This window comes from Manis pentadactyla, chromosome 3, assembly GCF_030020395.1.
Source record: "Manis pentadactyla isolate mManPen7 chromosome 3, mManPen7.hap1, whole genome shotgun sequence".
NCBI classification, from domain to species: Eukaryota; Metazoa; Chordata; class Mammalia; order Pholidota; family Manidae; genus Manis; species Manis pentadactyla.
The window spans coordinates 52,985,921-53,010,791 of NC_080021.1; the positions used below are offsets into that span (position 1 = coordinate 52,985,921).

At 36.3% G+C, this 24,871-nt stretch overlaps 1 protein-coding gene across 9 annotated transcripts in view; it reads right to left on the bottom strand.

The window, feature by feature from the left end:
- Positions 1-24,871, bottom strand: part of WWP1 (WW domain containing E3 ubiquitin protein ligase 1) — a 121,534-nt gene that overhangs the window by 85,661 nt on the left and 11,002 nt on the right. For 4 of the 9 annotated variants that reach the window (XM_057497911.1, XM_057497913.1, XM_057497912.1 and 1 more), the window contains exons 2-4: positions 20,275-20,394; positions 12,883-12,977; positions 4,781-4,871 (exon numbers count right to left, since the gene is read on the bottom strand). In XM_057497911.1, coding sequence (XP_057353894.1) covers positions 4,781-4,850 — 70 coding nt within the window. In that variant the 5' untranslated portion in view covers positions 4,851-4,871; positions 12,883-12,977; positions 20,275-20,394. The remainder of the gene's footprint in view (positions 1-4,780; positions 4,872-12,882; positions 12,978-20,274; positions 20,395-24,871) is intronic. The other 5 variants (XM_036925082.2, XM_036925086.2, XM_036925085.2 and 2 more) reach the window with 5 other exon arrangements.

A 24,871-nucleotide genomic window follows, 5' to 3' on the forward strand; every position in this document is an offset into this window, starting at 1 on the left:
CAGTTTTGCTGTGAACCTAAAACTGCTCTAAAATAGCCTTAAGAAAAAAAAAAAAAAAAAACTCCTACCAGGTTGAACAGATCTGGGTTCACATTTGAACTCTGACCTTAAGTAAGTCACTTAACCTCTCTGACCCTCAATTTTCTCATCTCATTATCTGAAAAACAGGGGAACAATAGTTCCTCACTCTTAGGACTAGAACTGGTGAGCAAAGGCACTCAAGGCACTATTATCATGAATGAATGCTAGCACCCAAAAATGGTGACTACTTTATTACTATTATTACTGTATAGTATGAACTTTTCTCAGTTAATTTCAGATACATTCAAAATACATCAATTGTATACCTTTAACTGGCAAAGTCTTCAATAGTACTAGATGCTGGCAAAGCAAGGGGAATGATTTTTAAAAGATACAATTTTTAACTTCACAAGGAATTTACAATGTGCTGGCAAAAAATGTGCATACACATACCTAGAATACTAAGATTTTAAATAACTAAAAGATACCCTTAATAATCCAAATAAGAACTTTAATTACTAGAATACATAAATTTTATTTCTCATGCAATGAGTTTCTTCTGGTGTTACACATAGAAAGTCCTCTACTGTAAGATTATATACTGAAAATCTATCAGATAAAAGAGTCCTGTATGTGTAGGTGTGGGTATGTGTCTATGTAGAAAGATTTTAAAAATCTTACAATAACAACACAAACCCTGCCCCAATCTAGTAATAAGCTTAAGAAATGCATAAAAGCTACTACACAAGAGAAATAAAACTTTACTCTGATGTACATAAAAAACTTGAAAGGAATGACATGATATATCCTGGGTTTGAAAGTTTTAACACTGAATGATTCCAATTATCTCCAATTTAATGTTATTTTTAAATGATCTAAATGAAAACACTAACATTAGCTTTGAGGGAAGCTTCTTTTTGGGGATGGGGAGGTGGCAGAAGAAAAAAGGAGGAAGACTCTAAAACTCAAATGAAAGATACAGAAAATTATAGAGAATAGTGAAGGCATATGTTAAAATGCCAAGTATTGAGAGATTTCTCCCAATATAATTTTTAAAGTATTATAAAATGCAAATAATTAAAACTGTCCAACTCTGATATGAGAGCCAATGTGAAAAGAATAGAATAATATGTTAGTACTTGATAGTGTTGACATTTCAAATCAATGGGTGGGAAAAAGTAGATTAGTCCATAAATTGAACTATTAAGTTGAAGCACTGAAAACAAAATTAAATCCATAATTCAAAACACTCATTCAAAAATGACACATACAATTAAAAACTTTTTATTTAATTTAAAGTGACACTATTAAGATACTAGAAAAAATAACAGCTAAATAATTATGAATGTGAATGTAATAGCCCATTAGTTTTTCAATTTCAAATCTTATCTTTTTATACATCTTTGTTTACGACCCTTTCTTCTAGAAAGCCCGAAATCTAAACTATTGTAGCTGGAACATTCTGTGTGTTATTAATGCTTATATACATGCTACACTTCAGTACAGTACCATATTATGATAGTTTCTCTTTGATTTTTTTTTTCTCTTTGATTTTTGTTATAGTTTTCCTGCTTTCTCTGAAAGAACAGAAATAAGAATAAAAATAAATAAGCTAATAGAGTACCTCAGTTTACAGACCATAACCTGCCAGGATGAAATAGCAGAGGTGCCTTCATCATGGTACTGATTATTTTTAAAATAAAAGAAAATCAATATAGCAGTCACAGCTACCTAACAAAAGGAGCTACACTGTGGAGTCCTAAGACCTTGGTTGGTTTCCTACTACTAATGGAAGGCACTTGATCTCTCTAATTCTCAGTTTCCTCACTGGTAAAACAGGAGCAGGAATATTTATTCCACAAGGTACTGTCAGATCAGTAAGATTGTGGATTTCAAGGTGCTAATTTAAAAAATTAGATCAACAAAATGAAAGGCAAAGACTGAAGTGAGGGGAGGGGAGAGGACAGGAGAGGAGAAAAGCAAAGCATTAAAGTCTGGTGCCATTTTAGCAAAGGTCCAAGTTAGCTTCCCAAGAGCATCACTGTCTTTACAATGAGAATAGTTAACTGATACTCAACGTGATGAATACCACAGAGACACTATCTTGGCTCTACTCACACTTCTTTGGTCCCTGTCTATTTTCCAACTGGTTTCTCTAATTTGGAGATTCTATGAGCTACTTGATAGTTTTTAAGTATGTGTTTTTTGGCTCCAGTCAATCAGATCAGGTTTCTGCTACTTCAGGTCAGAACTCATATATAGGTTACAACCAAGAAGAAAGGTCTACCTGAGACATGCTAACTACAGGTCCTGCACAAGCAACACTGAAAACCCAAAACACGGCTCTAAGCTTCTTATGTACAGAAGTATTAGGAATGATATGAGTGGTTTTTAAGTGAAGTACACATCTGAATCATCCAGAGACTTGCTCCAAAACAGACATCCCTATGGTTCATGGAAAAATGAAATACAAATAGACCTTAAATGTGGCTCAACTTCACTCGCAGTGAGATAAATGATATTTAAAATGACACTAAGATACCACTTTTTACCTGTCAACAATCCAAAGTTTGATAACACATTGTAATGAGGCTATGGGGTAATAGGCACTCTCACGGACAGCTGGTGGAACACAAAAGAGTGCAGACCCTATGGAGAGGGATCTGGCAACCACTGGCAATATTGCATGTGTTTACTCTTTGACACAGCAATGTCATTCTAGGATTCCAACCTCTAGCAGCTGAGCAAGGATATGAACTGACTTTTGCAGGAAGCTATTTATTGCAGCACTAATTGTAACAGTAAAAAGTAAATGCCAATGTCCATTGATAGGAGACTAGATAAATTAACTTCAGTATGTCTATTCGATTGACCACTGCTGTGCAGTAATAAAAAGGTTTATAAAATAACCTGCCATGGAGCAAACTTCAGGATATTACTATTAAATGAAGTACGGTACCCAAGAAGTAGGAGAGTGGGAGGAGTGATATGAACACACATACTGTTCATATCTCCTTATATTTTCTAAAAGAAGCAATGGAAGGATAAGTCAAAACTCAGAAAAATGTTTACCTATAAGGCAAGGATGGGACAGAGTAGCCAGACCTCTCCAAGTGTTCCTTAATAGTTTTGACTCCAAAACTGTTAACAAATACTTCGCATGGTGATAAATTAAGTAAAATATAAAAAGCTGAAAGCAGTGAATTTGATTATCCAACTGGTGGCATAACCAAGTGGAAAATTACTTTAAATTAATTTGAAACATGGCATTGGGACTATAGGTCTTAGTGGGACAGGGTATTCACAAAGAAATCTTAAAGTACAATTGGTGGGACTATTATTTTTGGCAATATTAATATGGTTATTCTGTGTGTGTGTGTGTGTGTGTGTGTGTGTTAGGATAAAACAGATGTAATTATGTTAATGTCATTTGCAATTAAGGTTTTTGAGTTAAGAGAAAAGAAATACAAACATAAAGTCAAATGAAGTAAAAATGTCTTTTTTCTCCTTCTGGTGGAAAATGGTATTTAGAGACTACAGCTACTATTTTGAAATTTCAGCATGAACTCAGGATTTGTGTTTTGCTAAGACAATAATCATTTCCTAACTGTTCACTGAAAGCTCCTAGAAACAACTGACCTTGTAGTAATGAGTACTACAGGAATTACAGTGTATCTCCTCAAGAACCCTACTTAATCCCACCCCTCCTGAGGCAAATACGATTTCTGATGTTCTAAGCACAGAGCCACATACACACCATCCTTCCCTTTCTACATACGGTTACACTGTACCTACTACTCCAGATCTTGTTCTGGTACTTAACAATATTATCTGAGAACTTGGCTCCTACTGGTACACGTTTATTTCATTTCATTGTCTAGAATTCTACTGCCAGTCTTTTGCTATTAGAAACACACTCTCATTTATTTATTTATTTATTTATTTATCTCACTTCTCTAAGAATTTATTTTGCAGTTATTTATATTGAACAAATTGTTGAAGAAATAAATTCTTAGAAGTATAACTGCTGGCTTAAGCACCACTCTTCCTTCAATCATCTACTCCAACTGTTGAGAATGAAATACCTAAGTCCCTAACCAAGGCTCTTTCATGCCTTTGCAAATGCTATTCCCTCTCCCTGTACTGCACTTTGCTGCCAATCCAAGCTGAGATGAAGTCTGATTCCTACTGCAAGAGTTAAAGAGTTAGGCTCTATGAGCCCCTCTCTTACCCTATTCCCAATCCTAAGCAGACCTAAGACACCTTCCTCTAAGTTCTCACTGCATCCAGTTAATAATCACTCTATGTGGCTAACAGTCCATACAAAACAAACCATCTCAACATGGCACAGTAAATTCCTCAAGAACTAGGGCCTTGTGTTTTCATATATACATAATTCCACTTAACAAATACCTGCCCAATGACTGAATGGATGACTAAATGGATAAAAGAAGACCTTCAGCATCCTTTTCTATTCTATTAATCATTTAAAGACCAGCTCAGTGGTGCCTATTACAATACCCAAATTCTCCCTCCACAAAAGAGGACATATCTTCTTCGCATCGAGCACAGGTTCAATAAATATTTACTAACAAATAAAATACTTTTAAAGGACTTCTACCTCTGAGGCTTGTTGCAACAAACACACTCTTGTATGACTCTAAAAGAAAAGATACTTATGGAATAAATCTGAATTAAATATTAAAAAGGAAGTTCCATCAAGAAATCACTATTTTAAATTATTATGAAAATAACTTACCAGTTACCTGTAACTGTAACCTTCCACTCTGGTTATTACTAGTATCAGATCTTGGTGAAGCAGTGGCCATGTCCCAAAATTCAACTTAAACCTATAAAAAAGTTAATTTAGTCATGTATTAGACAAGAGATCATAATTTTCAGTATGATTAAAACTGTGTTTGAATCAACTAAGAAATCACACCTAACAGAATATTTTTCAACCCATCAAATGTTGATATATTCAGTTGTTTGTCCTCCACTGAAAATGAAGACTTGGTACTATAAGCGCTACAGAAGAATACGGCCTAAAACTGTATCTGGGTCAGTCTGAGCAACAAATGATACTAAGAACCCAGAGTCATGTGATTCATAGGTAAACATGTAAATAATTTTTGTAAATTTTTACTATTACATATTCTATATATACTATACATTACCTACTTATTATCTGAACCTACATAAAGTGCCACTTCCCCTTTTAATACTTCGTATTTCCTCAGAATAAAAACATCCTCCTAAGTAACACCACCACAATGATCAAATCCAGGAATTTATGTAGTGCATGATTATATCTAATACAAGATCCATATTCTATAATTTCATCAACTGTCCCAACAATGCCCTTTATCACAATTTTTTAAATATAGTACCTCATTCAGGTTTAAATATCACATTAACTGTCACGTCCCCAGTAAATCTTGCATGTTTATTTGTATAGAGGATTTCTTTTTTAATTTTAGTACTGTTTCACTCCATCCTGAGTTGTACTTTTTAAATAAAATCAAGGCAGAGCTACTTTGGCTTTCTCTGCACATTAAATATATTATGGCTAACCTTTTATCTACCCTTAACCTACTTTAGCAGCAGTGCAACACTCTGGGCAAAACTGAGAATTATTACTGAATATTAATATTTATCTTGTTTTTCCCCTTTTGGAGTCTTTCCTATGCTCCAATTAGGTCCTTTCCCTAAATTCAGGGAATAGTCTAAAAATTATTATACCATCTTCATGTATTTATAGTTACATATATATATATATTGTGTGTGTGTGTGTGTGTGTGTGTGTATCTGTGTCTGTGTGTAAAAGATAAACAGTTGCTTACCATTTGATTAACTGATTCTACCTAATGTATTTTCATGGATCCTGAGACCTCATTCAGGCCAATGCTCTCATTCTGCAGATGAGAAACCAGGATCAAGGATTACATCTATCCACAGATACATCAGCTGTTCTGTGCATATGAGAAAACCAATGGGAATGGAAGCCTTAGGCAGTATACAGACAAGGAAGAAAATTAACAGAAACTGAAGGTTTTCAGTGCCTAGCAGTCAGTCTTGGTATAAGAAGTATTTTAAAAGATCTTCCTGTTTCAATGAGAGTATGTCCTGGGTAAATTAAAACCAATGTACTTTTCAAATAGTACTATTTTTTTAAGAAGTGTAAGAAATTATCAAGCCTGCTCCCACCACATATAACAATAGCCCCCCAAAATTTTTTTGAGTCGAAATAATAGAAGAAAACAGTGAGTAGTAAGCAAAGAAATTTTTAAAATTAGTGTTGCCTTGGATGCGCTGATAGCAGCACTGGATTAAAAGATTAAGTCCTGGGCCGGCTACAAGGTCAGGGAGCTGAAGGCTCCCAGAGTAAACTGAGGGCCCGCCCAGTCAGTAGTAACCTCTTACTCAGGAAGGCACTCCAATTGAAGCTACTGGGATTACCCAAAATGAAAAGGAATCAAGAGTACAATTAAGAAAAATCAAATTTATAAGAAAAAAGCACCATGAGTGAGTCAGCAGAAATAAACAATAATAGTTTCTGACCCTTCATGGATTTAAAATGACTATTAAATACAGATATTTTAAAAACAAGTTCTAGTAATAAACAAACTAAAACATGGTCAAGCCAAAAAACATGGTAAAACAAATAGTCTCATATTTTCAAAAGAACCATATAGAACTTAAAAGTTTTTACTTTAGAATAGTTTCAAATTTACAGAAAGAATGTGAAGATAGTAGAGTTGTCATATACCCTGCACCCAGTTTCCCCTACGATTTATATCTTACCTTAGTATGCTATGTTAGCCATAATTAATGAGCCAATATCAATACATAAATAACTAAAGTCTATAGTTTATTCAGATTAGACAGAATTTAAGAATCAGTAAACTTGAATATAAATGTGAAAAAATCATTTAGAAGTAGTGCTGAATAAAACAGATGGAAATATAAAATGTGATCTAAAATATACTTCTGTTCAGTCCCAGAAAATGCAGAAAGAGGAGGTCATACTAAGAGAGGAAAAACTTTATTTTCTAGAACTGATGAAAGACATTTATCCACAATTCTACCACTACATACATATGTGTGTGTGTGTATATATATATATATATTTATTTATTTATTTATTTATAGACAATTCTAAGAAACACTACATATATATACACATGTATACATATATATATATATATGTACGCCTCATGGAAGAGTTTCTAGGTAACAGAATTCCAGTGGACATTGCTGACAAAGCATAGGATAAAGACAAGGGTGAATGTTCTTTGGGCTGAGAGAAATCAAGATTCACACAAAACAGATACAGACTGGTAGAACTGACATGCCACAGACAGCTTTGATGGCTGTCTCCGTGGAAGAGATGATGGCAGTTTGAAGACAAACTGTGGGAACGACAGAGACCAGGACTGGCATGATGACGAGGGCAGCAAAGACTATGGCAGAGGATGACTCCAGGATGAACAGCGGCAGAAATGCACATGGTAGTGGGCACTACAGGGATGGTTAAGTACAGAGGAGATGGCACCACTACAAAGACCGACACAACAGACACACGTTCCATCATGGATCTCCAAAGATGGTCACTCTCAGGATGATCACAGATGTGATGACAGAGGTCCCTCCCAAAGACCCAAAAAGGACCTAAAGCTTCAGAGTACTCCTAGGGAAGATGACTCCTCTGCTGGCACCTCCTAGTCTAGTCAAACAGCTTCTATCCTCGGAAGAGCAAAGCCTGCTGACCCAGGTATGAGAGAACAAGAAGTAGAAGAGCAGCTACAGAAGAAATTGGAGGAATCACAGCATCACCTAGATATGGGAGAGATACCCGAATTGGCAAAGTGAAGAAACTCAGACAGGAATAGTCAAAGACAGGAAGCGAGTCATCTCAGACTGGGACCTCAGCCACATTTGTCAGAAGTCAGGACAGAACACATGAAGGAGAGTGAGAAGCCTCTGGAAAATGAAACTAAGACAGAAAACAGTCTTCAACTTCTAAGCCTCCCAAACCCAATCAGCTGCTAAAGATACTGCTGGCCCTCCACCAAAAAGAGGATGCTTGGGTGAAATGCCAACTTCTACTTGATCTCAGAATTCAGAATAGCAATCCCCTACAAGTCGTGGAAGAAAAGTTGCTCTGGCTCAACCATCTCAAGAAGGATCAGCCTGCAAAGATGAAAATGAAGTAGATGGGGTGAGTATTCCAAAGGTGAAAGTGGGGACTCTAGCATGGTCCACGAGATGGGAGCCTCAAAACAGACCAATGCATGTTAAGACATACTCATGAAACAGATGTGGCAGATCTGTAAGAAAGCAGTGACAATTAAGCAGTCCTGAAATTATCCATATGAGAAAAGGATCCCTACCTCACATCACATTACAAAATCAATTCAAGAATGACTAGTGATTTAAGTATGAAAGGCAATCTTTAAAACTTTCAGAAGAAATTATAGCAGAAAACTATTGTTTTGTGTCCTCCCACAATGAAAGGATTTTTTAAACAAGCATACTAACCAAAGAAGAAGAGAGTGAATATTTTAGCTGTGTAGAAATCAAGAACCTCTGTTTATCATAAAAATACCATAAATAAAACTAAAAAACAAGCCACAAACTGGGAGGCATACTAACTAAAGAAGAAGAGAGTGAATATTTTGGCTGTGTAGAAATCAAGAACTTCTGCTTATCATAAAAATATCATAAACAGACCTACAAAACAAGCCACAAACTGGGAGGTATTTATTTACAAAACATAAAACTGATCAAAGAGAAGTACTTAAACTCTACAAGAACTTCTAGTTAACAGAATCACTAAATGTCTTAAAGACATATACCAAACATGGAGGAAGGGGGGTTTAAAATGTAGTGCTATTAGAACACATTCAAACCTTATCAACTAACAACTTAACATAGACTGCTATATGTTAGATGTCATATACAATCACCAAAATAACCACAATTCAAAAACCTAATAATAGATACATGAAAAATAAAAAGAAACCCAACCACAACATTAAAGAAAGGTCATCATGAATGTGGGAAGAAAGCAAGAGAAGGACCAGAGAAGAGCAACAAAAACAAGAAAATATTTGACAAAATGGTGTAAGCAAATACCTATCAATAAGTACTCTAAATGTAAATGAACTAGATACTCCAATGAATAGATAAAAGGTGACTGAATGAAGAAAAAAGCCAATACCCAATATATGCTTCCTAAAAGGACTCACTTCAGACCTAAATATACAACAGACTGAAACTTAAGGGTGGAAGATATCCCATGCAAATAGAAATGAAAAAAAGCTGGAGCCGCAGTACTTATATAAGACAAAATAGACTTTAAAACAAAGAATTAAAAAGAGAATGAAAAACATGATAATGAAGGGCTGTATCCAGCAAGAGTATATAACAATGGTAAATATCTAATCACCCAACAGAGGAGCACCTAAATACACAGAGCAAATATCAACAGACGGAAGAGAGAAATTAACAGTAAATACAATAATAGTAGAGGTCTTTAATCCCAACTTACATCAATGGATAGATCATCCAGGCCAAAAATCAGTTAGGAAACAGTGGTTTTGAATGACACATTAGACTAAATGGACTTAATAGATATATACAGAACATTACATCCCCAAACAACAGAACACTCATTCTTTTCAGGTGCACATGGAACATTCTCCAGGATAGATCACACATTAGGCTACAAATGAATTCTCAAAAAATTTAGGAAGACTGAAATCATGCCAAGCACCTTTCCCAACCCCAACAGTATGAAACTAGAAATCAATTACAGGAAAAAAACTAAGGAAAAAAAATAAGGCCATGGAGGCTAAACAGCATGTGCTACTAAACAATCAATGGGTCAACACAGAAATTAAAGAAAAATTAAAAAGTACTTGGAGAATAATGAAAATAGAAACACAACAAGGCAAAATCTTGGGAAGGCACCAAGGAGTTCTGAGAGAGAACTGTCTAGCATTACAGGCTTACCTCCAGAAACAACAAAAATCTCAAACAATCTAACCCTACACCTAAAATACTAGAAAAAGAAGAACAAACAAAGCCCAAAGTTAATAGAAGGAAGAAAATTAATAAAGATCAGAGCAGAAATAAATGAAACAAGAACTAAAAAAAGAAATTAGGATCAATGAAACTAAGAGCCAGCGGTTCTTTGAAAAGACAAGCAAAAGATAAATCTTTAGTTAGACTCAGCAGGAAAACCAGAAGACTCAAATAAACAAATGATATGCAAAAATGAAGTTACAAATGATACCACAGAAATACAAATGATACCACAGAAATATAAACAAAAAAACTGTATGCCAACAAATTAGACAACCTAGAAGAAATGGATAAATTCCTACAAACATGTAATCTCCCATGAGATTGAACAAGGAAGAAATAGAAAATCTCAACAGACCAATTATTAGTAACAAAACTGAAGCAAAAACAAAAGTCCAGGTCCGTATGGCTTCACAGACAATTTCTACCAAACATTTAAATTAGAGTTAACATGGGGAAGGCAGTATAGCACAGAGAAGACAAGTAGTGATTCTATAGCATCTTAGTATGCTGATGGACAGTGACTGTAATGGGGTATGTGGCGGGGACTAGATAATGGGGGGAATCTAGTAACAACAATGTTGCTCATGTCATTGTATATTAATGATACCAAAAAAAAACTGAGGAAGGAAAGCTTCCAAATTCATTCTATGAGGCCAGAATCACCCTGATCCCCAAAGCACACAAAAACACTACAAAAAAAGAAAATTACAGAACAATATCCCTGGTGAACATAGATGAAAAAATCCTCAACAAAATATTAGTAAACTGAATTAAAAAATATATTAAAAAGATCATTCACCAAGACCAAGCAGGATTTATTCCAGGGATGAAAAGATGGTTATATTTGCATAATAATAACAAAAAAAGGACAGAAAAATTAAAAATACTCAAATGTTCAGATAGAAAAATGATTAAATGAATCAGGCCAACTCATGATGAAACATTATACAGAAGTGAGAGTGAATGAACCATAGCTATAGGAATGGATCTTAGAAACATTAATAGTGAAAAAAAAAAAAGGGACAAATAAGAGTTTTGGGTATTAACATCTTCCTCTCAGTAAGTCCCACCTCCCAAGATGTAAACATTCTGCACTGAGGTCATCAAGAATGTTTCCAACTCCTAATGACAGAGAAGTAAGAAATGAATTATCTTGGTGGTTATCATGATCTCATTTTCCATTATGCATTTCCTTTGAAAATGCCATGATTCCATAATTGAAAAAGAAATACAGAAACATGGGGACATTGTGTGAGTCTCAAAAGCTTTTACAATCAACAACTGAATGAAGCCCACTGAAGAATTACTGAGGTCCAAAGGGCAATCGAATGACAACTTGTCACTCTTCCGAGAAGTGTATTACGAATCTAATCAAAACAATTCTACACAAATAAAAGAAACCTGTGTGTGGAAATACTTCTGCTACCTTTCTGTTCTCTGGATAAAGAGATTTTGTGTGTTGTATAGAAATACCCATACAGTACAAAAGCCAGTCTCCAGGTTTATTTTCTTCTTATAAATTTAAATGTGCATCCTGAATATATAGTTTTTCTATATATTCCTTTGGTATACTAGAATGTTTTCTTTGAAATGCATAAAGAATTATAACTTAATTTTGCTCTACAATAAAATGCCATTTGTGCCTTAGAAAGCCTAAAATGTAACAATTATTAAACTCAAAACAAAGAAATATATTGTAGCAATACCATTTAAAGGAAGAGAAAAAAAATTCAGAATAGTTACTGTAAGAGTTGGGGAAAGACAGGAATACGGAGTTACAGAGGTGTTCATAGGTCGCCCTATAGCTGTGTTGGTACTGACCCAGTTCTTCAATCAAGTTGTTGGTCCCCAAAAGTGTTTTTATTATTAACTTACTTCTGTTACATGTTCAAATTACAGAATTTTTGAAAATTTAAAGAATGCATGGAAGGCAGGAACATAGATACAGAAAAGCAAAGATGAAGAATTCATCAAGTGTGACGGTAAGGGAGTATGCCTGCAGCCTGTGAAGGAAAAGAAGGTAAAAGCAGAGCTTTCACACAGATGATGTGTGTAATTAGTCATTCAAGAAAAAGACACTTCCTTTGAATAGTAAATAAGGAGTCAAAATAAAAGCAAATTGAGGGACTTCATTAGTAAGTCAGACAGAAAAATAATTGCTGAGAACAAAGAAGACAAACAAGCACAGGACTGTTGTTTGAGAAGAATTGTAAAGTTTAAAACACTACGTGGACCAGGAAACGGTACCAACTAGGTAAAAGCTTGTTTGCTCTATTAGTTAAAACTCTTAGTACCTGGACTCCCACCCCCAAGCTATTTCTCCCAATCCTCAGACTCAAGAGTACATGCCTCTGGTAACCTGTAACTACAAATTTAAACTGTTAAATATGATATAGTACAAAAATGGTACCATTTTTCCCTAAAAGGAAAGATACAGAATAAATAAAATTACCGCTTTCACCACAACACACAATTAGTTTCCACACTTCATCTGATAACATAAAGTTGTGTGACCCTTAAAATATAACTAGCTTTATATACATATTCTTTAATCTGAGCATTACAATAATATTGTAAGAGTAGGGAGGTACTAATTCCCATCTTACAGATGAGGAAATTGTGCCTCAGAAGTATTAAGTTGACAGCCATAGTTTTTATAACAGGGTAGTATTAGGTCTACATAGGTATCATTAGCTATCAACATGTATGGAGTTTGACTGTTAAATATAGTTTTAGTTTTAAGAAAAAAAAAGGTCATCAATCACTTACTCTGTATCAGGAACTGTGCTAGACACTGGGGGTATAAAGATGAGTAAGACACGATTCCTTCTTTCAAGGAGTTCATAGTCTAGTGAGGAGACAACCTGTAAGTAGATAAATAGCTTTCAGTGCAACAGTTACTAAAATAGAGGCAAATGTAAAGGGATACCTCTGGGGCACACATGATAAAGTGCATAACCCAACTTCCAGGAATCAGGAAAAGGTTCAGTGAGAAGATAACCTTTGAACTGTCTTGAAGTATAATTCTTCAAGAGAGAATGATGGCATGTCTGGAGCATTCAGAGAACTGCTGTTAGGACTTGAAGACAAAATGTAAGGACAGTATGAAGTGATGAGGCTAACAGGCAAACAGATTATCTAGAACGTATAGGATCCTATGGAATTGTTCATATGGTATTGCAAATATACCAAGCATAGAAGTTAATTAAGTTTATCTGAAAGTAAAGATAGACACTGATAGGTTCCAATGCAAGAACTGCCTTTTAGAAGAGTAACTTTGGCAGCAGTGGGGTTAGATTTAAAATAATGAGCTTGTCTGAAAGAGATCACTGGTAGTATGAAGGAAAAACTCAGGATATGTACAAGATCTTTGACCAGACGATTATGGGAGAGCCGAAGGTTAGAAAGAAGGACTCTGAACCACTAAAATTTCCCACTTCACTCTATGGGTAGATGATGGCACCATAACACAAGGGAGTAGAAGAGAAGCAAATTGTGGGAGACTATATAGCAAAGTTTTTAAGAGCCAACTCTGCAGCCACTTAACAGCTGTGTGACCAAATGTGGTAAAAGAAAAACAGTCTGAGTTTTAACAATTTTCAAGTGAATTTGATTATTCATCCAAATTAAATTAGGTCCTAACCTATGCCCAGAGGATACGGCCAGTTATAAGTAAGCTGATTATATCCAGCATAACCCTTTAAAAATGCCACAGGGTTGTACAAGGGTTATTATTCAACTGGAAAGAATAAAGAATCCTGAATGTAGGTAATGAACTACATTCCCAGTCATTAAGCTTTATCATTAAGATCTATCAAATCCTCACTTGAAGATGTATTTAATTGCCTGTTAAGCCTTGGAAAAGCCAGAGAATTCCCATCACATAGTATCTAATTATCAGGTTTATTAATAAACTTATTGATTGCCTAGTCTGTACAGTAGGTATGGCAAGGACACAAACATGGTAGAAAAAATAGCCCCAACTTCAATACTGAGTCTAGTTTGAAGACAGTATTAACACACAGGAAACATCTCAGTAACCAGACAGGATGGCACCTATCAGATGCTTGAGAAGTTTAGTCCAAAGAATGTGGAACTTGGAAGGTTAGAAAGCCTACAACAGGCAAAGTTATTATACCAGCACCATAAAATTTAAAATTCAAAGAAATATGGCAAAAATAAATATATATGAACAAAGTAGTTTCCCTCACCCTAAAGTATTCAAGATTCAGCAACTGTAGAGCAGAAAATAAGTATTTCATAGAAGCATAAGTTATAAAACAGGGGATTTAATTTTGAATAATACAGGAAATAATACTTCTACACAGATATTATTTATAAAAAGACATTGTTGGTCATTTCAATGAATTTATAAAATGGGACAGTAAACAAAAGGGTAACCAACTTGTCCTGATCTGCTCAGAACCACCCAGGTTTAAGAGCCCTGCTCCCTGGGAAACCTCTCAGTCCAGGTACTGAAGTATATTTATATTTGATTATCTGACGGTTTTGTGTAGACATCTTCTTTGATGTATCTTAAAGAAGTTTTTCTAGTGGAATCCTGTTTATTAATAAGGCATAATTCTATTAGATTTTACATTTCCATGTGACTTAAATACTCAGAAAGGAAAAATAAATTTTATAAGAGCCGCTCATTAGTATGCCTAGGAATCACACCACCAGAGGACACATTTGGAGAAAGGATGAGGGAAGAGCAAGCAGCTTTCCGAACACCCATTGTCTTCGAGCCTCAGAATCACTTAACTTTACCAAAGTCCGAATACTCACCTTGACTGTCTCCCAAGGACCCAAAGACATGCCAACTTCCTGAACAGCTTCCTAACACTCAGTCCTACTGTTCTCCCGCACCATGCCACCATTCTGACTCCGCGGTCTGCACATCTACGCCAACTGCTTGGCCTTCCCTGACTCCTGTCAATCCCCACTCCGCTGCGAAGGAGGGGGGACCCCACCCCCCGGAAGAACCCTACTTCGCGCACCATCTCCCAGCAGTCACCCTAGCCCTGCACTCCCCTTTGGGATCCACACCAGCAGCCCCTCCAGCTCTCCTTCATCCTAGTAGCACAGACAGCAATACCACCGTTTTATGTGCACGGCACTTCAGTTTCAAATTTTCACACATGCATCTCAGGGAAATGGGTTAAGTACAATCATTTTCAGTTTTAACAATGCAACATTAACTTCATTTTTCATTACTACTCTACCCCCCATTGGGCTTTTCTTCCCAGGATCTCTTGGTGCTAAACCTCAATGTATACTTTAAGCTATCTGGGATAGAGGTCAGCCAATTCCTTAAAAAGTACTTGCCCACACTGACCTTTCTGTATAAATATCACTGGTGAATCTTCTTAAATGCCCAACAGGAATGTCACCTGTCTGATTATTTACTAGTATCACTGAGAGAAAAAGAGTAACACTTTTTAAACTGTGCCATTCCAGTGACTTGAAGAGCATTTGCAGTATCTACCAAGCAAAGGACAACTAAAGATGGGCATCCACAGGTACTTTTTAACATCTAACTATAGTTTGGGTGTTCACTTTAATCTAAAAATGTCTAATCACGGGATCTATTAACTCATCTTTCTCTCTTCCATCTTTCTGTACTTTCAGTCAATTTCGAAGTTCCTTTTGGTGCACAATATATGGCACTTTACAGGAGAAACACAGTAAATGTTTTTAGTGAGAAAAACATATTTATCTTCGAAGTGCCAAGTTTCATAAGTCAGTATTAATACCCAACTCTTATCTCCACCCAGTGTCAGATTTTTTCAACCAGAAGAGGTAAATACATTAATTTTTCCCAAGCCCTCTGCTTCTGTTTTCACTCATACTTCAATTTTTACTTCTTCTTTTCCAGCGATACAAATCTAGGCCTCTTTTCTTTTCCAGATATATCTGACACATATCCCTGTTCATAAACTCATTCTCTTATTTTTTTACCTATCTCATTTCCTTGAGTACAATGAGCTTATATTCAACTTTTTTTATTTTTAAGTTATTCCTCTCAAGGAATCACAGAAAATCTGCTTTACAAGTAACTCATCTCAAAATCTGCCTTTCACTAATACATGTATCTGCTACCACTTCGCACTAATAAGCAAAAAAGACCCAACCCTATACTGAAATGCACCATACACATCATAATTTTAATTTTCTAAGTACTAAATCTTGATTCATCTCTAGATTTCCTTTTTACTGCCAGTTTTAACTATTTCCAATTATGTCAACACCTTGCCCTCAAAATTACAATCAACTTATTCTGAGTCACATAATTAATACAAATTTCTTTCCCTTTTTCAAATCAACAAACACGTGCATTGTTACTGTGTACCCCTTACTGTGGTAATCAAAAACCTTGCTGAATTTAACCTTATGCCTCCTCAAAATATCATGGAACACATCCTTATAACTGCTGCCCATTAATTTCCTGCAATGTAATTCTTCATCTGCTCTTCACATAAATTCACTCTATTCACAGAAATTCAAGTCAAATAGCTAGGCAAATTAACTCAACTCTCTTTTTCATGCTAGCAATTCTAATAGTTAATTGTTGATTCAGAGTACTTGAAGTTCCACCTACTTCTTCTCTCAGAAGAGCCTTGCATCACAGCAAGGCTCCAGTCACAGCACGAAGTATGATCAGAGCAATTTAACTTGCTTTTCTTACACAATTAGAGAGAAATAGTTAGAATTACCTACGCAAAGCAAAACTGACCACTCACTGTTTCAAATAAAGTATGTTTCCTATAAACCTCCAGCCAGTAAATGTACAGGGTTTTGTCTGTATGGAATGCAAATTCCTTACCCCAAATGTAATAAATAATTAAAAATAGACTTGACAGAAGACTAGAGGCTAAGCTGGCAGGAACCAAGACACACCAAAGTACAGGCCAGTCCAGAAGATCAAGTATCAAAGGTATTTCTATTCTGAGCTGACAGATGTGCCAGTTCTGCTTTTTTCCAAGTCAGAGGTTAACCATTAAAAAAAAATTACTACAAACTTAATATAAAACTCTAAACATCTAGTAACGTAGAAGTTACAAGAAACCCAAGTCAACTTGTGCACTAAACTTTTACTTATAGGAGACTTTTAGTCTGGTTGATGGTTCAATTATTTCTAATTGGGGAATTAGAGAAATAACAGATGGTTGAAATCAAACTCATTTACAAGAGTCTAGTCTGAATTTGGATTTGAATTTCTGTCCCAACATTTACTAAGAGGCAGCATAACAGTGGCTAAGAGTTCATTCTGCAGTCAGACAGCCTATGTTCAAATCCTGGCTCCACTTTACTATGTTCAACTTCTGACAAGCTCCTTTACCTCACAATGCCTCCGTTTTTATGCCTATAAAATGAAAAATAATAGCACCTACCTCACAGGGTGATTAAAATGAGTCAATATTGACAAAGCGGTAAGAAAACTGCCCAGCACACAGTAAGTGCTTAACAAGCTGACAAGACCCTGGACAAGTAATTTAACCTAACTAGGAGATGTTTTAGTGATTATTATATAAGCCCTATGAATTATAAATGTTATGTAAATGCTAAATTATTAAGAATATAACATAAGATAATTAAATATGAGAGGCAATGAAAAATAAAGCCTTACAGAAAACATATAGTCCTGCTCTATTGAAACTGAAAATTTATCAGTTAATTTTTCTGAATACTGAGGCTACCCTTTTAAAAAGTAATACTTTGGCCTTTTGAGACAGTCATGCCATCTATTTTATTTTACATAATTTGTGATGGCAATTCTTATAAAAATAAACATACAATCCTATCCTAGCATTCTCTGAAAATGAAGTACTGTATATAACCCCCAGCTTCCCCAAGTGAGTGCCTACACCGCTTTCCCTACTAATTTGCTCCCTTCCCCCTGCCCCAATTCATACCCTCCCTCTCTCTGGCCACCAAACAGACTTTGGGGTTACGTAGTATAACAAGAGTAAGACAAAACAAGATCAACTTTAAAAAAAAAAGAAAAAAAATCCTTTGACCAACTGACTTCTTAAAAGAAAAGCCAACCTTCTTTCTCACCTCCAACTCACTTCTCTACCCATTCGATTTGGTTGCTGCCTCACCACTCTACTTAAGTATCTATCTCCTTTCTCCTCCATGGCCAGATAGAGGTCACCGCAACTCCACGTCCTCCTGGACCTCTCTGCACCATCAGACACTTAGTGAACACTGGGCCTCCATGCTCTCCTTACGAAATTCCAACCTAAGCCTCTCATTTAATCTTTCCAGTAAAAGAGAATAAAATCTACCATGGGTCAAAAAAGAACTGATCAATAAAACAAACCAGGTATCAGGCATTCCTGTAACAATTTTTCTGAATTAAGTCATTTGGTGTGCGCGCGCACACACACACACACACACGAGGCATGTGTTCTGGTAATACAGTAAATACCAGGAATACAAAAATCTAAGATATGCTCTTTACCCTCAGTGAGTTTCTAATTTAGCAGCGGAAAAAGACAAGGAAATCAGCAGCTTTAAGATCACTGCACTGACAAGGTTGTGCCAAGTTGAGTCCTACAGAAGTAGAAAAGGAGCATCTCAATGGGATATAGTGGGGAAAGGTAAGGAGTCAGGAAAGGTTTCTGAGCGATGGTAACAGTTGCAGTGAGTTGTGGAGGACTATGCAAGGGCCGTGTATACACAGAAGGGGAGAAGTGCTGTCAAGACCTTCTGTGCTCAGAGAAGTGAGATGAACAGTGTGGGCAGTGAGTATACAGAGTTCTGCTCGGGAGATGAAACCATCAAGGTAGAAAGCAGCTGTGCCATGGTGAGTACTGAGAAAGCCACACAGAGCCACTGAATTTTTTCAGCAGGGAAGGAACATTCTTAGTATTTTAGAAAAACTGCTCTAGCACAGTTGTGAGGGGAGCCTAAAAGTGGCCTAGTCCAGAAATGGCTTGAAATAGAGGAAGCAGCAGAGATATGAAGGAACAGAATCTGCAATAATTGGTGGACTAACAGATGCCACGATAAAAGGGAGATTACTCCTCACTATCTCCAACATAACTCTTCTCCAAGCCTAATTTCTCATCAAACTGCAAGAACAGCTTGGTACATGGTGCCCCTGCACCCTGCCTGCCTTCGCTCTCACCCCATATCCATCCTCCATCCAGCAGTCAGTGATCTTTCCCAAACACATTTCAACAACTGTTTCACACTCCAATGTTCTCCTATCTTAAACTCATGCATGGCCTCCTCACGTTATCTGTTGTCTCCACACCTCTTTCTTCTCTCCTCCCCTCTTCCCTCTCACTGACATTCCTGTCATCCCTGACTACCTTGTGCTTCTGAGGGACCTTTGCATTCACTGCTATGACAGTTCCCTGGCTTCCTTCTCAGTTTTGGGGCTTAACTCAAATATGATCCCTTCAGAAAGAATGCCCAGCCAGCCTAGGCAAAGCGAGACCCTCACTTCTCCAACTCTACCACTTCACCCTATTTTATTTTTTCTAGTAATTTTCAATTATTTATGTTCATATATTGTCCTCTCACTTCTATTTCCATCTCTACCCCTGCCCCTAAGGACAGGAACTCTTATCTTATTTGCCATTCTATTCCCAGAACCCCAACTAGAGCCTGGCCAAGGGAAGGTCCCCAGTAAGTAATCACTGACTGACTGAGACAGAGCTCAGAGGAGATATGCTAGAGGTAAAGTTATGCAACATGGCCCATTAGCAGAGTTCAAGACTAAACTGAAAGCCAGCTCTGCTGTGACAGGTTAAGAAGTACATGCCCCCACTCAGGGAAAGACAACCGCATGCAATGACATGAGGACAGACGGGAGCTAGGCACCCCAACACCGAGGAGCTGAACAGCAGACAAGGACTGTGCAGGGAAAGAAAACTTGAAGAGTTTCAGGGAGGAGGAAAGGGTGGCTAACCCCACCAAGTGCCCCAAAATGGATGTTACCAGGCCCTGGGTGGGAGCAATTTTAATAAAATGGTGGGATGAGAAGCCAATAGCTTAAGAAACCACTGTTCAGATGTTCAACTGTGAAGGAAAAGCGAGATATAGGCTTAAAGGGAGGTATTCATAGGTTTGTTTCTGAAGATGGAAGAGACTTGACCATGTTTTCAGATAGGAAGAAGCTAAAGTCACAGAAGAGACGATACTTACTATGACAAGATCTCTGACAGGGCAGGACTGCTGAGACCTACCACAGAGATACAGACATACTCTCACACTGAAAACTGGAAAGGGAAGACATGGTGAGGATGCAGATATCTTTGGAAGTGTCTGGAAAGAAAGTTAAGGAGGTTTTACTAATTTCCTCAGTGACGGAGGCACTGTTGGTAGCACTGGGAATACAATGGTCAATAAAAACAGACAAAATCCTGTCTTAACAGGCAGGTGGCTGAGGAAGGAATTGAGGACAGGCACAACAGAGATTTGGGCCCAGCAGCACCAATCCCTATAGACACGTGAACTTTCCACCTCATTTTAATGGTTCATGGTTAGAAGCAATGACATTAATAAGAGCTGCTTAGAGCATCAGTTCCAGAAGAGAAAAGGGTATACTTAGCTACTAACAACCTACTTCTGGTAATCCAAATGCATTAAGTATACACATTCTGTCACCTTCATTCATCAAAATTCAGCCAAAGAAAGTAGATAATTGGTATTTCCTAAAAAGCTCTTTACTCACACACCTCACTAATGACAGATATTTCCAATTCAAAAACAGTTTTCCCCAACCCAGCTGCATGTCATAATCATCTGGGGACGATACTGGGGGGGAAGGGGGGCACTTTACGTGAGTCTCACAGACACATTTGTGTACCAGTGTCTTATTACACGTTATTCCCGCTGCTCATCTACCTAACTGCTAATCATCCCTCAAAATTCAGCTCAAATGTCATCCCTCCAATTGTGGACTAGTTAGTTGCTCTGTTTCATAGCTCTGTAACCCTGTTTGTTTCTTTATCTGCCTCATGCTATATATTTCTTTATTACTATTCATCTTTACTCAATAAATGTAAGTTAAATGAAGATTCACAATTAAAACATTAACCCTGTAGAATAGTAAGTAACCAGGATGTAATGAATATAGTCAAGATATTGTAGCGGCTTGGTGTGGTGATAGCTGGTGCCTAGAATTGTCATGTGTGTGAATGTTGGGTCGCTGTGTTGTGCATCTGAGGCTAATGTGGTGTAATACTGTGTGTCAGCTGCCCTTCAATAAAAAAATAATTATCTAAAAAAAAAAAGCATATAACCCAAAAGAGAAATATTTAAATAAAATTATTGTATCAAAAAAAATAAAAATAAAATAAAAATAAAAAAAAATAAAACATTAACCCTGAAGAACTGGTTAAGATGGTTAAGTTTAAAAAAGAGTATCTCTATAACACACAGAACTGAAACTTTAAAATATTATGTAGAAAATTCTATGCAGGTGGGACTACAAGCCATCCATACCCTCTCCCATCTTTGCACTACTAATACTGAGCTCCAAGCCCATGTCCACCTTATCACTGTGATTTCATCTCCATAGCCCACTATAAGGATTCAATACAAAAATATCCAACATAAAGTAAAGGATAAATGTCACTAAAAATGCTCACTTGACTTAAATACTCAAATGTCCAAAAGTGTATGAACAAGAGAAAAAGCTCATTCAACTTGGACACTCTCCAGTCCTAACTATTCAAGTAATTCAGAAATCATATGCTAATCCCATAATTATACTTCAATTAGATTCTAATGAAAGTCTGGGAGAAAGATGGCTGCTTAGAACACAGTACAAAATTTTCCATAGAGGTATTAGAAATGGTGGTAAGATACCAAGCCACAAAAGCGTACAGGACCCATAACAGCCAAAGCACTTGCAGTGTACAAGGAAACCTATTGTTCTATAGAGATGTTTCAGAGATTCCACAAATACTGATTTGTGTGCATATGATTTGTTCCTGCAAAAATCAAAGCATAATTCCAAAATAAATTGCTAACACTATGAAAAAGTACCTAAAATACATTGCATGGTGCCTGGATGTGGATAAAGTGAAGGTTCCAATGACCAGGATTCTCACTTGGCCCTGGTCAGTTAGCTCACTACACACGTGTGGGCAATACGTTGTTATTGACTCTAAACAGAGAGTTCTGGGTGACACGGTGGAACGGTTGCACGGCTACAGGAGAGCAGAGAGCAGAGACTGTAGTGGTGGCAGCCGAGGACAGAGACTGAGACGGCTGCAGGGACAGAGAGGCCCAGAGGCACAGACCGGCTTGCTGCAAGCAGACTCTTCTGAATGGACGGGATTCTAGTTACTGACCTGCCACCATAGAAATAAAGTTGGGTATAAACTCTTTCACCCTAAGAACGTTCCACTGTCATTTTTTGGTCTCACTGAATCCACAGTGAACTTGCCAGGGGCTCAAATCCATTGGCAAGACACTGGCACCTAGTAAATACCCAATAAATTACAGCTATTTTTACCCAGAATCCCTGATTTCAAACTTTGGTGTCCATCAAAATAGTTATATTTTCTCACTGCATTTCTATATTGTAAACTCCAAGAGTGCAGGACAAATCCAATATACCTAAGGTGCCTCCCTCAAAGCCTGCCACACACTTGTTTTTAATAAATATTTGCTAATGAAGGAAACTTAGTGTCAACTGAATGTCAAAAACAATAAAGGATTAAAAACAAATAGTCTTATTTAGTTTTTAGGCTCTCTAAATGAACTACTATACTTCTCAAATTGAATTTTTTCCTTTAAAATTATCATCAAAATAAAAAATAAAGGTGTAAATGTTCATGTAGAAAATAACTCCTCCAGGAATTGCCAGTTTAGAAAACACTAGACAACAGCCTTATTTAATGAAACAGCATCTAAATTTCTCTGGGCCTTGGTAATCCTATCAAATAAGAAATGGGAGCACAGAACATATAGAGATTTTCTAGTTTGGAATTGCTTGACTAAAAACACCATGTATTTATTCATGAAACAATGAAATCACCCATAATCTTTGCAGCAACCCAACTGGTCTTGATTTTTATAGCACTGTTTTTCTCCAGTACACATTTTTCTTTACAAAGCTGCAGCCCTAGTGTACAAATCTTTTTATTTTCTCTCTTCATGTTCCATTTACAGTAAGAACTGCCCATTACAAACTTGACTGAGTCCTTGGCCAACATCAGAGGACCACTGGATTTATGCTTACAGTTGTGAAACCATAACAGTTGCAACAATATTCCAGAGGGCCACAAGATGGTGATGTTGTTCCATAAAATGCACCTTATAAAAAATACAATTACCTAAATTCTGATTGTAGTTAGAGGAGAGAAACCGCATTTGTTGACATACACCAGACCATGTGTAAAAGAAAAACCATGGAAATATTTTTTGGTTGTAGGGAAAAATACAAAACAATTTAAATACAAAATAAAAATGAAGCATATCCACATAATGCAATATATGGAGAAATTAATACAATAAAACCAGTATCCATAAATCAATTAAATAATAAAGTGAATAAAAATTCAGTTGCACAGAGGTGAGGCTTAGAACCTCACCCCCTCTGTTTTGAGAGAAATCTTCTGCATCCGTGGATGTTTTGTTGCCGTTGTCTAGCTTGGATTAATACTTTGTCTATAAGCACAGACCTGATCATCTACATTTGCCCTCTTACAGCACTAAATTTTGTTTTCTACCTTTATCTTGCATCTACCTACCACTTCAGCATTTTATTTAAAAAAATAATGATAATAAGGGAGAAATGTGGGATTCACATATAAATCAAGTATAAAAATCAAACAATCATATCTGACTCGATTGTTTATAGTTCATGATGCGTGATCAAAACCGAAAGTTTCTGTGATATGACTGCCCTTGCGCTGTTCACCATGTAAGAACTTACTCACTATGTAAGAACTTGTTCACTATGTAAGAACTTGTTCACCATGTAAGAACTTGTTCGTTATGCTTCAGAAGATTGAAGACTGTTGAGAATTAGGCTTGGGGTTGATTAATGATTGTGCATTGAGTCCCCTATACAGAATTTTATTGTTGTTAACAACCATTTGATCAATAAATATGAGAGATGCCCTCTCAAAAAAAAAAAAAAAAAGAACATAGCTATTCAATTAAACGAAGTACATCTGTTATTATTGCCAATAAGACAACCAAAGAAAGAATGTACTGAGCCTTAATTCTAAGATGAGAATGGAGGAGTAAAAACTCAATATGCCACTAAAAAAAAAAAAAAAAAAAAGATTCAGTTGCAGAATTAAAAAAAAAAAAATACAATTACATTATACCAACTTTCCAAAAAATGGAATTAGTAAGTTCACCTTCATTGTCAAGTAAGGGATATCAAAAATATTCGTACGTTACTAGAAAACATTTGTGAAAAGGAAAATATATTCATCAAGTTTAGCAACTATTCTAATTTTTAAGCTAACTGGTTACGGACCTTAAAAAAACAAAAATACAGGACTTTGGCACTATTACTTTGTCTTTTAGCACATTAATCGAAATTTTCTCTCTCCCTGCTCCACCTCCTTCCTTCTCACATCAAAATTTAAAAATGAAATATATTTTTACTAGTGTATTGACTAACTTTATTCTTCATAATTTTTCTTAATTTAGGGAGATGATTCCTATTTGTTTTAAAAGAATTAGTACTAAAATTTATTTACATTAACAAAGAAGAACTACCCCAAAGTGGTATTGAGAATGAGATAGTTTTTCTAATTTGCTATAATTCTTC